This window comes from Seriola lalandi, unplaced genomic scaffold, assembly GCF_002814215.2.
Source record: "Seriola lalandi dorsalis isolate HSWRI2012SDOR001 ecotype SW California unplaced genomic scaffold, Sedor1 jcf7180002054692, whole genome shotgun sequence".
NCBI classification, from domain to species: Eukaryota; Metazoa; Chordata; class Actinopteri; order Carangiformes; family Carangidae; genus Seriola; species Seriola lalandi.
This window is the reverse complement of record NW_019525245.1, coordinates 2872989-2887872: the sequence shown is the minus strand read 5'-3', so window position 1 is coordinate 2887872 and position 14884 is coordinate 2872989. Positions and strand designations below refer to the sequence as shown.

Genomic DNA, 14884 nt, shown 5'->3' with positions numbered 1-14884 from the left:
TCTGACCCCTTGTCCTATTTTTACTACCCTCACACCCCACACAAAGAAAGTAACTAAGTAACTTTTACTTAAAGTACATTTCAAATGAACTACTTTTTACTTTTACTTGAGTACATTTTCAGATGAGTACTTTTACTTCTACTTGAGTAATATTTCATCAAAGTATTGGTACTTTTACTTGAATACAAAATTTTTGTACTTTTTCCACCTCTGTAACTAGTTAATTACTGAACTTTACAGTTTTGGAGGGTGGATTTTGTTGCCTTCAGTGTTTATGCTAAGCTAAGCTAACCAACTGACGTCTGTAGCGTCATATTCGCTGGACAGACGTGGGACAGGTATCAATCTTCTCATCTGACTCTCTGCAAGAAAGCAAGTAAGTGCTTTTCTCAAAATGTCACATCACAATTTCCTACAGCCAAATGTGACATTAATAACAGTCCAGTAGCTAAAGATTTATTAAATTTACAATGAAATAAAAAAAAAAGAGAAACAATGACAATACTCACATTTGAGAAGCTTCAAGCAGCAAATGTTTAGCATTATATCATATATCCCTTAAATGCTAGTTGGTTACTAATACTAATGTTGATTAATTTACTGTGAATCAGTTACATGATTGAAGTGGCAGTTGTTCTGCAAGCTGTAAAGCTCTTCACATAACAGATGTTGTTGAGCTGTAACTGCCTGTTTCAAAACTTTTGGAGTGCGTTGACTTCTCTCCAGATCAATTTCTAGACTAACAATTTACCACACAACTACACCAAAGTAGGTCAAGGCACAGGTAATGCTTTTATTTTATTGTGAATCAATGTACAAATGTGCTCCCTTCTTACCAGAAAATAAACACTATTAAAACTGTGGAGAACATAGTTATGAAATACAGCAGTTGAAAAGATATTGCTGCCTCAGTAAACAAAAAACAATATTGTGCTTTATTCCTCTGAGCTTTCCCCAAAACTTGTCCTAACTCATTTTTTCTCCCAGCTTTAAATAGCAGGTAGCTGGCTTCCTTTCCCTTTCCTTGGTCTCTTCCTCTTTTCTCCTCCTCCTCCTCCTCCTCCTTCCTCCTCCACCTGCCGCAGGCACAGAACACCCAGCAGACTGGATTTAAAGGGAATTTGCGACTGTTAGTCAAAACATTAGAACAGCCACACCTTCCTTTTAAGATCTTGCCTGCTGCTCTATCTCACTGCTTCCACTCCTGACTTTCTACTGATGCTTGATGCTTCCACTGCTTTTCCCTTTTACTCTCTACGGATCCTGGGCGAGGGAGGACACAGTGCTGAGGTTATATAAGTCTTTCCTCATACTTATTCATGCTGGAAGGTATCTTCAAAAAAGAACGAGAAGCAGAGTGAGAGGAAGTCTGAATGTGCATAACTCTGAACATCTAGAGTGGGTTCGCATTTGTGCATGCAGTTTTCTTTTTGTCTGTTTTATGTGTTTTGGTCAATGTGTAGGCATGTGCCAGGACAGTTTGGGAGTGTCTTGCCCCCCATGTTTTCAGTAACAGATCCATGTGGCGGCATAGAGAGGATTTATCAGTCCCAACAGAATCTGCTCCACTACAGAAATTCAGCTATCAATCACTCAGCATCCTCCCTCCTCTGCTCACAGCCTGGGTCCCTCTGCTGCCTCTTTCTCTCTCCGTGTAGCTGTGAGACTCACTCACTCACAAATACAAAGACTTTTGCCATCTCTCCATCTCATCCCCTTTCAAAGATCTAAATCTCTTTGTCTTCATCTGCTCTCTCCATACTTCTGTCACCACACTCAGTTTATAACAAAATCCTCTGCTGCCTTTGATTTTATTTTTCTCTTTCTCATCTTCTACTTGTTATCTGCCAGTGTTTTGTGCCAGGACCCACCAAAAGCACTTCACTTCACAGCCATTTTACCCCTTTTCACTTTGGATTAGAGGCTGAACTTTGCTGTGTAAGAGGTAATGGTGATGTGAAATCAAGGTTAAGGTGTGGAGAAAGAGAGCATTATTCATATAAATACTACTGTGCTGCACTGTACTGTTTGTCAAGCAATCGGCCATTTGATTGTAGAGACTTGGTTTGGGTTGTTGTTGCAGTGAGCTGAATCCAGACACATAATTGGCAAGTGCAGGATCTCCATATACACCACATCAAGCACAGACTACACGGTCTACACAGCCCTGTATAAACTATTTAGTGTGCTCAAATATCCAAATGCTATTTGTAATAGTTCTTATGTATGTCATGATCATGTCATGATTCCACAATTTCACTTTCTGTATATAATAAAATTAAGCATATCCTATAATAATTGACTGTTTTCTAAGCCCCAAACCCTTGATTACTGTTGCTATGCCTGTCAAGCTTTCCCTTTGCAGATGGCACAAAAGCAGCTGACAGTGATAACAGTGGCAAATTTACCATCAATATTCTCTGTAATTTAAAAAAAATTAGTGACTGATTTCAGTGGTAGATAAAAGAAACTTGTCATTTGTGGCCAGCATTCAACAATTTTGCCAGCTGAAATGACAACTGTTGCTGGCAGATTTTATGAATTATAATTAGCTAGCTAGGTAAGCTAATGTTAGCTCCAAGAGTTGGTTGAAAATTCCATCTCGGCCTCACTTTTAAATGTGTCTAGCTAAATTGTTTTAAAGCAAGAACCCTGCATTGTTCTTGTGTTGCTGTAGAACCAGCTAGTCCACATATTAAAACTATGATAAGGAAAAATACAAAACCAGACTGTTATTTTGTTATTTGGTTCCTTTTTACGTGACCTAAACTCAAACTAATTGCCTTAAGCATTCTTACTGCACTCTCAATTTGGTATAGTAATTCAACATGTAAATGTTCATGAGATTTGACATTTGGATTCTTAGAAATGTATAAAATGAATTCTACTTACACTACTAGCAGCAGCTTCACTATGACACTATGTGCTTTAGTTGCTGATGTAAAAGAAAAATATATATTTTCTGATATATTAATGACAAAGTTAAAGAACTGTGCCGTCTGTGCCGAGGCATATACTCACTGGGTGTTTTCCTGTATTAACAGAAAAATATGGTATAAGTGATTCACGGTTAAAGTTATTAAAGTAAAATACTTGAGTAAAGAGGAGAGAGTAAGGAGAGTAAAGTATGTGACAGCATTAACAAATATTATTAAACATTAACAGTGTTTTTCTCACATTAAATCATTTCTGTGAAGATGTGAAGGGCAGGGGACTGTGTATGACAGTGGCTGATTATTCCTGATATTTTATTATAACAACTGGATGTGCTACTCTTATACCAGCTAACGATTATTATCTGTTTTAAGTAATAGCTGGTTTCTGTGTGTCCTCAGTCTACTGCCTTAAGCTTTTCTCTGAGCTGAGCTCTGAGACTGCCAAGAAGAGATATGATCTAATGACTCAGATGATCCTCTGCGTGGACAGGACAGTCACCTCTCCAAACACTTATCCATAAACCTGCAAGCACACAGACCCATCAAAGCATGCACATGCATAACATTTGGGTTTAAACAGCAAAAACATAGTGAGTTGTTGGAGTAATGAGTGTTGATTGACACTTTGTTTTATTGTCTCATTAGACTGGATCGCAGCTGCCAGCCAGGGTGATAGGAGAAAGGCAAAACTGGGGCATGGTGGATTGCCAGGTTATTTTTGGTGGCATTTGATGTTCTGATGTGCTCGTATGTCTTCAGATATGCACACACACACACGTATGCCTGTAAGTGTGTGTTTATGTGTGCGTGTGCGTGGGAGGACAGGCACTGACAGGAGTTGTGTTGAACACTGATAATAGCGCTGATGTGCTGCTGCTGACGTAGTGTCGACAAAAACGGCTTTCATCCCTGTGGCAATAAGGTTGCCTGATTTGCCACAGTACATTTGTCTTGTGCCGGAGATAAAACTGCACTTGTTGTAACGGCTTTGTGAAAAATATGTGACTGCAGGAAACTCATTATACATAATTGCAGCTTTTGCATTGAGCATTTATGTTGCCATCGATCTGGAAATTAAAACAACAGGCACTAACATGGCCTGCCAGAGAGCAATGCAGTCACTGCCACTCAGGCAGAATTAAAAGAAAATAACTTGAGTGCAACCAGTCAGACTATCAAAATTTTTTATTTTACTCATAAGAACAAATAATCTAATAAATGTGGATGTACAGAAATTAATAGTTTAGACAGATATTTGTGTCGCAACTGTTTCATCTATTGTCATCATCAGATCATTTTTAATTTACCCATTACTTTGCTTTATGACCAAACACCTGCAAAACCAATGACATTCCCATTAGCATCAGCTGTAATCTGTGCTTAATGCTAAGCAAATGATAGCAGACAGCACATTAAGTTAGGATGGTAAACATTATACCTGTTAAACATCAGCACGTTAGCTGTCACTGTGCCTACTTACACCCTCACAGAGGTCCTAGCATGGCTCTAAGTCTTGTTTAATTACAATATGTAGAATCAGTAATTTGACAAACACAGTAACACCACAGTCTCACAATGTAATACCATCAAAAGTCAATACATTATAATGCCAAAATATTTACCAGCCCTGTGTGTTTCATGAATGTTGGTGTCTCCTCCTGTTTCTATTGATAGATTTTCCATTTTGCCTTTGTTTAGAGTAGTTGTTCCGATACCGATGCGAGTATCAGAAATGCCTCTGATACTGACAGAAACACTGTATTGGGTATTGGTGAGTCTACACACAATCCGATACCATGTAATATATTGTTAAACTTCATAGTTTCACACCAAGATGAAAAGGCAGTTTCCTGGAAACCAATTCTTCTTCACCACTCTAAAACAGTACCCTACACAGGAAGTTGCACTGTGCAGCAACTGGCAACTGTTTTTGAGGGGCTGTTTTAAGTTCGAGGGATGGCACAAGTGTTAGGATACCTAGTGTAGGAACTGTTATTTATTCCTTCCTTTTTTTATGACTAACAGTCAAATTACACAATAAAACAGAGATGTATCTGTTCATGTATTACAATGGGGTTTAGCCTGAGCCATGCCATACAACGACAGTAATCGTATCACATCCGTACAGGGTTAGTAGTATACAGCTGTTGAAAATTTTTTTTTAACGCAATGGTATCGGATCAGTTCTCTGTATCAGCTGATGCACAAGTTCAGCTATTGGGATAGGTATCAGGAAGGAAAAAATGCTATCAAAGCATCTTTAGTTTAGAGACAGTAGAGTATGTTATGTGACTTGAGGCGTGGTTGGGAGTGGCTGGGCAGGTAACTGAGGATGGTTGCTGTACTGACTGAAGCTGGCACCTCCTCCCTCTCCCTCCTCTCCTGGCTCACAAATGCCGTCATCCATCCCCTGCCATGTACGACCTTATCATGGCCTCAACCTGCTTCTTGGACTTTATAATGTTAATACATGGTTGTTTAGGATGTTTAGCAGGTTAGCATTTTGTCAAACCAGGATGGGATAATTCTTGTTCTAATTCTGCATTTATATGAAAAATCAGCTTATGGTCATATTGCTTTTTAGTGTTTTTTAGCCATCGACAGAGCTTCAGTACTGATACTACTGCCCTATTGGCCCAGTCTCTCAGGGGTGTTGTCAGTGAGTTTAATCTCCACTCCTGAGCCTGACAACCACCATTCAGTGTGCACACAGAGAGTGTTATCCCAAGATAAGAACTGAGGAGCATTTATTTGATAAAAAAAATTGGATTCAGGGACATAAAAAACACCTGGGATAAGAAAAGAAAAAACAAAATGGACTTCCTGTCTCCAACTCACCCTCTTTTCTCTCTCTGGAGACAGAAAAGGTCATTCAGCTAGTTTAAGGGTGATACAGAACATTAGTGAGGTTGTAACCTACATGGGTGAGCATGTAACAGCCATCATGTCTGATATGCAGTAATGAGCATTACAGGTCAGTGGTGATGTGGACAAGCTTCTTTCCCCTTGTCGAATAATAGAAATGTGTATTTGTGTGTGTTTTTTCACTTATTCTATTCTGATTTCTGTGCAGGGTGCCAAGCTTCCTATGTCCATAATCATAGTTGGAGTGGGTCAGGCTGAGTTTGATGGTACGTAGACACATTTCTTTTTAACCACTGCATGGTCACAATTCTCAAATATTCTGATAATTGTATACTGCAGGCACATTTAAGATGTAATATTAAAAAAAAAGACATCTTCTAAATTTTCTGCTGTGTTATAATCAGATATTTCTTGATACCATCTACATTAATAAAGTCAGTAAAACATATTAATACATGACCCAGTTATTAACATTGTAATTCATACTCACACTCGCTTACAGCTAGTACTTACCTCTGTAGCACTAATTCAGAGAAATACCCAAGAGAAAATTACTGTACAAACTCATTTGAGTCGGTAGAGAGGTGATTGCGTAGGTGGATGCAGGCATAATTGTAGAAGAAATGGCTGAGGTTAATTGCTGGGTTTGCAGTGTTTAGTGCGATGATTCTAAATTGCACAGAGAAGATAACAAAGGACTTATTAGTCGATTAGACATGCAATGAAGACAGATTACAGCTGCACAGCTCAACAGCCTTTCTGTTTTACTGATGCTAAAGCTAAAAGGTATGGCATTAATATGATACACTGTATAATATCGGTTCCCCTTGCTTGGTTATCATACTGTGTGTGTGTGTGTGTGTGTGTGTGTGTGTGTGTGTGTGTGTGTCTGTGTGTCTGTGTCTGTGTCTGTGTGTGTGTGTGTGTGTGTGTGTGTGTGTGTGTGTGTGTGTGTGTGAACTTGTGCCTTGCAGCTATGGTGGAGCTGGATGGTGATGACATCAGGATCTCATCCCGAGGGAAACTGGCAGAAAGAGACATTGTTCAGGTGACTGCCCTTCACAGTTTGAAAGAGACTTTGACTGTATTCCCTGCAGATATTAAGGAAACAAGACCAGGGAAGTGTGGGGTTAAAGTTCACTGAATTTAAAGGAATAACTCAGACATCTCCACCAAAACCACATCCAGATACAGTACTGACAAGATATGTTCATCAAGCTATAATTTATCAAGTCATATACAGTATTTACTGTTTCACGTTATGTGTTTTACATTCATACTGTTATCTCAGTTGGGCTGGTACATTAAAGTGCCTGATTCTGACTAAGCACCATCTGTTAGCATTTGAAAATCTGACAGATTAGGACATCTGTGTGGTTCCTGCAAGACTAAAAAGTTTGTATTATGTGTCACTCTAGGAAACTTGATGTGTCTTATTCACAAAACCATCAAGCTGTTTCAACCAACTCATTACCTTTCTGTTTTTGTGGTGTCAAAACTCAAGAGTAAGTGAAAAAGCGATGTAGTGTTTTATAGTGGAAGTGGGCCTTTGCCAAATGTTTTGGCCATCATCTACTAATTAGATTGATTGCGAGATGAGATGTGTCAGGGTTTGGGTGGCTGCTTAACAATTCCTTGATGTGCTATGACAAATAATACAAACGACGTAAAAATTCAAAGAACTGAATTAGTGGGGATAAGTATGATTTATCTTTCCACTTGGGCTGATTTCTTTCCTCTCACTCCCAAGGGAAGCCAGAGCAAAGGATTAGTGACAGAGCAGCGTCCTAAAGCTGACAGGATCCGCAAATGTTGACTAACATTGGGGCTTAAACATGATCCCTTTGGATTTTTCCAATCAGTATACAACACTGCTCCTAAAACCTACTTGTGTACATTGTTAAAAAGTATTGTGAGCTTTCTATGAATCACAACAGTAGTCCAAAAATCCTAGATGTGTTGTGAAAGTATATGTGTCACAGTTTCACCTCTTTTCCCTCAGTTTGTTCCCTTCAGAGATTACATGGACCGGACAGGCAACCACGTGTTAAGCATGGCACGGCTCGCCAAAGACGTGCTAGCAGAGATCCCTGACCAGTTCATCTCCTACATGAAAAGCAGAGGGATCAAACCCAACCCGGCGCCACCTCCCTACACACCGCCCGGACACACACATCACCACACACAGATCTGAAGCCCACCCCCCACCCCCATCCCGCTGAGGACTGACAGCATGCAGCGGCCACTCAGAGTCCAGGGAGAACTCGCTACCTCCTGTTTTTTGGTGCAAACAGGAGACGAGGCACCAGGAAATGGGTGTTGAATTTTGTGCCGTATCCTCCCAGTGACAATTGGAGAAGCGTTTTGTTTGTTTGTTTTTTTTATTTTTTTTGTTTATCTGTGATATGTTCATTTGGCTGGTTTCTCTTGAGGAGAGGCTGCAGTCTTTAAGGGACTCGTTGGTGAAAGCCTTTTAATCGACACTGAGGCAGTGACTGTTTCACATCTAATTCGACAGCAGGTTGGTTCAAAAAGGTCATGTTGTGGTTAAAACTTGTGCCTGTCTGTGGTTGTTTCTCTCTAAGTGTATCAGGACATGTGATCTTTGACCTAAGCCTTGCTCGTCAGTCATTTGTGTGGCCTAATGCAGTGATATTTTTTAGGCACCTTTTTCTCTTCTGGAATTAGTTTTTATACTTGGGGATTATCTACGTATCTGCTAATGCATCAGTTATGATGGAGGAAAAACTACAGGTGTGAAGTTTATAGTTTATTACGTCGAACATCAATCAGGCTTTTCATACCGTGAGGTATCACCTCCTATCTTCTTTATTATCTAAATGTTTATAAGAGCATGTTGTTTGAGAATTTAATTCCCCATATCCAGTATATTTATTCTCGAATGTTATTCAGAGTGGCATGGACATTTGATAGATCTGTTTTGAATACCATAAACTTTATCCATTTTGAAGTGGTCACCAATTATTTTTAAGTTATTGCATACAAGAAGCACAAACTGTCTTTACACTAACAGTTATGATGATGATACCAGGTTTATCATATTTAATCCCTTTGAGTGCTGCTATTCATTATACTTCTGAACAAGGTACTTAATTTATTCATGCAAGTCAACATAAAAATGATCGTTTGAGACAGGCATGTTTAGGGTCCTAATTCAATCCAGACGCATTCCCATCACAGGGGATGTTGCACAAATAGAGCATTAACTAATAAAACACTAGTAACACTTTTAACCTTTTAACCCCTTTAACCCTCTAAACATTGTATATTATTGATTTTGTTAAGTGAGGTAATACAAAATATATTACATCACTATAGCACAGTATAAACTGAAATAATAAGAGCCTGATGTTTTTTGCCATCTTGATGATCTGACCTGTCTGTAGTCAGTTATGTCAAAATCTAATACAATATAATACTGCTCTTATTTCAGGACAGATTATACATTTCTGTTAAATCAAAATATGACAGTCTAATCGACATACAGCAAACTTTGGGGAAGGGTGGCTTTACGATGTAGGAACACTGGTAAATGGGTTGGAAAAGTTGGTGAGGTGGCCAGTAATTTAAAGGGCTCATTGCTAATTTTTGCCCCATGGCCAAACACACACACACCACCTCAGCAAGCCAGAGACTTCCATGTCACTGGAAATCTGTGAGCCCCCAGCGGCCACACATCAGCAGCCACATAACCTCCGCTGTCATAAAGTTCACACTGTAAGTCTGTACCATCACAGCCAGTGCTCCTCTCAAGAATTCACTTAATACAGCTGCTGTCCTTGCCACAGTGTATTACAAGTCTCTGGTGAGAGACAGTTCCCACGTGGTCTCCAGAGCTTCACTGCATTCATTACAATAAGGATGTAAGTAATTCTTTCAAGTGTAAACACGTTAACAATCTGTCGATACCACCTTTTGTGCTAAACTTTGACTTTCTGCGGCCTCCCACCACCTGTGACGTCCGTTCAGTGTGAAGGGACAAAAGCGAAGTGGCTTCCACGTAGCAAATACAATTTTACTACGTAAGTAAAGAAGCTTTTGATACGAGATGTAGCTGTGCACAATGATAGCATATGACTCATGTGAAAGGAGCTCATCCTCTAGTTCAGTAAGGCCACAGGGTGCATACAGGATTGTAACAGCTACGAGGAGAGGTTTTGATAAAGTTAGAGAATACAATATACCACTCAGATCTCGTTACACTGTTTCTTCCCGTTTTGTTTTGTTTCTTGTTGTTTATATTGACATAGTACGTTACCTACATCAGTAGCCTTTCTACTCTAAGCTTTGGTTAAATTTAAGAGGAAAACTGAAAGCAGACACACGGCAGTGCATGAAATGGATTTCTGTCGGATGCAGATCCTTCATTTTCCACTTCCAGTTTATTCTAAAGCTGAAATATCTCAACAACTATTGGACAGATTGTTGCTAAATCTGATTCACACATTCATGGTTCCTATTGTGCTTGTGATTACATGCTTTCAAAACTAATGGCATGTTAACATGCTAAAGTAAGATGGTGAACATTACCTGCTAAATATCAGCACGTTGGCGTCATTATTGTGAGCATGTTAGCATGTTGATGAGTATTTAGCTCCACTTTTTCCATCGTTGTTGCTCTTTTGCCGCAGCCATTCTTCTTCTTTTAATTATTCCTGTTTCACTTGGTTTTGTTTACCTAACCTTCATGTTCCCCTCACTGGTGTATAGTAAATAAAAGATTGCTACAATGATGATAATGGACTGTAAAAGGTGTCCTTTCCTTTCAAACTGACAAAGTAAGGCAGAGGCAGAATTAGTCTGAGCTGAAAGGGTTCTAGTCAAATGTCTAATGTAGCAAACTAAAGGCCTTAATGACATGAAAGGCAGTCGCTCCATCTCATTTATTCCTGTATTGAGAAGCAGTTAAGGTGGACAAGTGTGGTTCTCGGGTGGAAGAGAGAAAATTAGTTGGTGTTAAATGGTGGTCAAAATGCCAAACAGCAATTTGCCTGAAGATCTTTATATAGTGTAAGAGAGGAAACAGTTCAGATTGAAAAGATAAGAGCGGGTTTCTGTTAGAATGAGAAGTGTAATGCTACCAACTGGTTTGCATAAAGATCCCATCAGCACTTTATCCTCATGAGGAGTGCTTCTTGTATATGTTGTATGCTATATTTTTGGGAATATCACTGTACTGAAGATATTTATTTATTTATGTATTTATTATTGGAGTGTGTCTGAATACGCCATCACTCCTGCTGTCCATGTCATTACGGTGACTTCATGCCCTCTTAAAGCCCCAGTTTATACTAGAGTGATGGATCGACTGCATGTTTTCTCGGGGTACAGTGAGAGTGTTTCACACACGGTGCCGCCATCTGTAAAATAGGAACCAGCCCAACCAGATTACATGCATGTCTGTGCCAAACATGGCAGTAAGCTCTGTGGACTGTTTGCTATTTCTTCTCTCTTGTGCCTGGTTCTTCCAACATTTCTTGTCTCACCAGTGGTTAAAAAACTGTAGCTAATTAGCATGTTACAGTTAACATATTTTTTACATTTATTTTTTGTCTAATCCCACAGTTTCTCTTTGTTGTTTATATCTCTTGGGTTCTGATTTGCATGACTCCCTATTTTCCTTTAAATGGGTTTTTATTGTACATGATTATTGTCATATGGTGGGTTGTGAAATGCTTTGTATTGGATTGCCTTAAATGAAAATTAATTAAAAAATGATTACTTTTATAAAAGTTCTTGGAGCCTTATACTTTGATTTCAGTGGGCAGTGTTGTTTTAATTTGTGACTCAGAAGCAGCAATGAGGAGGTTAATTTAAAAAAAAAAACGGACTCAGGCTGTCGGTTGCTGATTAGCTGAGAGGGGCTGAGTGCGAACAGCTCGAGGGAAACTCCTCAAAAATATTCACATTATTATCACTTTGATATCACATTCCCACAAAGTAAGAAGAAAAACTGGATACACAACAGTCTGTACTGTGTTTGTGTTGCATATTGTGTTTCACATTTATTGATATCTTTCCAGCATCAGTGGAGTTGAATTTCTGCAAAACCACATGGGAGAGAGCTCAAACACTAGAAAAGCTCAAATCAGTGTAATCCAGAATTGTATTTTACTTTTAATCTATGATGATGTTCTTGCAAGTGATACAAAAAAAAAAACCTGAGGTGTCATGAGCCTTTCAGAGTTCAAATTAAGTCACATTTATACTTGAAACAATTCATCCAAAAACAGAAACAGGCAAAAGTGAACTCGTACCAACTTGTTGCTTGGTAAAGTTGGTTTAAATCTACATTTTTTGTATTTGAGGGAGCAGACAAGGATTTTACAAAATGCATTTTTGATATCATATTTAAATTTTCACAGGAAATGTGAAAATCCATTTTATGTTGAAAATTCCTTCAGTTTCCCCTGAAAATCAAAACTTTCCTCTTCTTACTTCACAAGGACCCTACAGGGTTTTACAAGATTCAGTATCATTTGCCCTTGATAGTAACTACGTTCTTTATTTTAGTGTCTCTATCAGAGTAAGGTTCAGATAATAAGACAAGAGAGAGTGTGCAGTAGTTTTCCTAATATCTCATTACGATCGCTACAAAATGTTCAAGATGCTGAATGATGAGTTTAAACCAGCACCTCTCTAAGCTATTGTCACTGAGTAGTTTGATTAAAGATTTCAGTGTTTGCCTTTATCATATTCAGTCTTTATCCATGCTACCTACCGTAAATATGCTTCAAGGCAGACTTATGTTTTTGCAGTTGTCCATACTAAGCCTCATTTCGCTTGAGTAAAATGAACTGAACGAGTAGATGTCTCTCCATTGCAATTCACCATTCAAAAAGTAGAGAAACATAACGAATCAATGTTTCCTTACAGGACGCTGTTTGATCCCTTAAATTCCACAATACAAATCTCTGCCGCTGTTCTGGCAACACCAGACTCTTAATGTTGTTCTCTTCCCAAATATTAATAATATAACATCTATTAGACAATGTGCTGAAGATTTGGAAAATAAGGTTAAAATAAGTTAAAGACACACCTGCACATCCATATCGTCCATTAAACCTAAAAAATAATGCAGCTTTTAAAAAGTGGTCATTTGAGTTCTTTTTAAAAGACAGCAAAGGCACCGTTCTGAAAATGCAAATATCGTGTAACACATTTTTTTTGCAGGCTGTAATATACTGTTGTAAGTAAGTGAAACAGGCTGGTGGATTTCCAAGTTTCCTTAAAGTTCTTCCCCAACAAGATGGGTAGGAAACTTAGAAACGTCTTCAGTTTCTTTTCCAACTTACACTTTTCCCTTCTTAAAATATTCAGTTTGCATTATGTTCTATGTGCATGTCTTGTGTGAGCAGTCTGTGGTGGGGGTTGCCAGGGTGACAGCTGTCATAAAACTGAATCAAACATTCACTTCAGTTGACAGTGGCCTCTCTCTGCAGCTCTCAACATGGCAGGTAGTGTATGCGTGACCAGAAAAATGCCTTATTATAATAAACCAGATATACCATCCAATCAGCTTATAAACTTTTGAAGAAAGATTCTCATTAAACCATTTAATTTCTGAAAAGCGTGGTACTTCGCTAGGCTTTTCTGGCCACACTTCAGGTAGAATTTACTTTCTGAAAGAGATATACTTCAAAACATTCCAGGGATTGCTGGAGTATATTTAGTTTCTGGGTCAAAAAGAAATAACAGGGTAGTGCGGAAAAAGAGTAATTTCAGTAATTTTAATTTTTTTGATGTATTTTTTTTTTGCACCTGTCAACTCACTTTATATTGTTCACAGGGTGAGAGAATAGACAGACTGAAACTAATGAGCCTGAAAGGTTACCCAAATAACGGTTAGATAAAAAGGGAAACTCTCCTCAGAAGTCTTCTTAGTGTGTAAGTGCCCTTTGCTGCATTGGCCCTTGCTCAACAAGTCCACGCATTTGCTTGCACAATAAATTTTGTATATATATAGTTCTCAACAACAACCTCTGGTTAAAAAACTTAAAGAACTGCCAATCATTCAGGAGGAAAAATAAAACAGATGTGAAACCACACAAGATCAAAACATAATTCCACCAAATTATGTGTCAAGCGCAAAGTTCATATTGAATGTGCAAAACTGCCTATGGTCTTCGGTTTTGAAACTTAAGCCACACTTGGGACAGTTGGTTGTTGCTGACAGAGCACTGAAATTAGTAGTTTTTGGCAAATACGCTCATTGGCTTTCTCATGGAGAACTACATGAGAACTTAAATGTTTCAGAAGTGAAGCACTTCCTGTCTTTATGCTAAGCTAAGCTAACCAGCTACAAGTTAACCTTACATTTATTCCATATAAGGGTGGTGTCAGCTTTATCTAACTCTCAACAAGAAGGCAAATAAACTTATTTCCACATCCCGTTGCACAGACATACACACCCTCTCTTTGTTGCAACATCCCACAATCTTGTTTTGCTATTGCAACATCACCAATTTCCACAAGTGTTTTGCTGTTCCCACAACTCCGACAAAGTGATACATCTTCTCGTAACATCAATTTCAGGTATCGCGTTTTCCCACTTAAACTTAATTTATCAGTTCAGTAAATCAAACTTTTAACGTTTGCCAAATTTAGTCTGCAGCTGTTATGTCAGCGTGATACATATTTTATCAACATTTAGGGTTAATCAATGAATCAGCAGAGATTAAAAGGACTGGGAACAGGATCCAACCAACAGTTTTCATCCACTTGTTGGCACACATGCAGTCTGACAAACAGAAAAGCTCAAAAAGTGAGTGTATGTGAGGTTAAAAAAACCAAGAGGATTAAGAATTTACAACATTAACTCAGAATGTCACATCCCAAATGTGTTATCAAGGCAACTCCTAAAGTCAAATTCCTCTAAAAGATTTGTCCCCAAAGCCTCTACTCATACCACTCAAGTGTTTCACAGAAATGAACACCTCTGATGACAGTGCCCTGGCTGTGTTGTCTTATGCATGGCAAACAACACAGCATGTTGACAGCAGACTGGCCTTTAACCTTTCTGCAGCAGTTCTGTGGCCGTACTCAGGGACTGTCTCACTCTC

General features: G+C 38.7%; 1 protein-coding gene across 1 annotated transcript in view; it reads left to right on the top strand.

The window, feature by feature from the left end:
- Positions 1–11557, top strand: part of cpne5b (copine Vb) — a 118773-nt gene extending 107216 nt beyond the window's left edge. Inside the window, exons 18-20 of the mRNA XM_087178605.1 lie at positions 6010–6067; positions 6776–6849; positions 7804–11557. Coding sequence (XP_087034731.1) covers positions 6010–6067; positions 6776–6849; positions 7804–7995 — 324 coding nt within the window. The 3' untranslated portion in view covers positions 7996–11557. The remainder of the gene's footprint in view (positions 1–6009; positions 6068–6775; positions 6850–7803) is intronic.
- The last annotated feature ends 3327 nt before the right edge of the window (positions 11558–14884 follow it).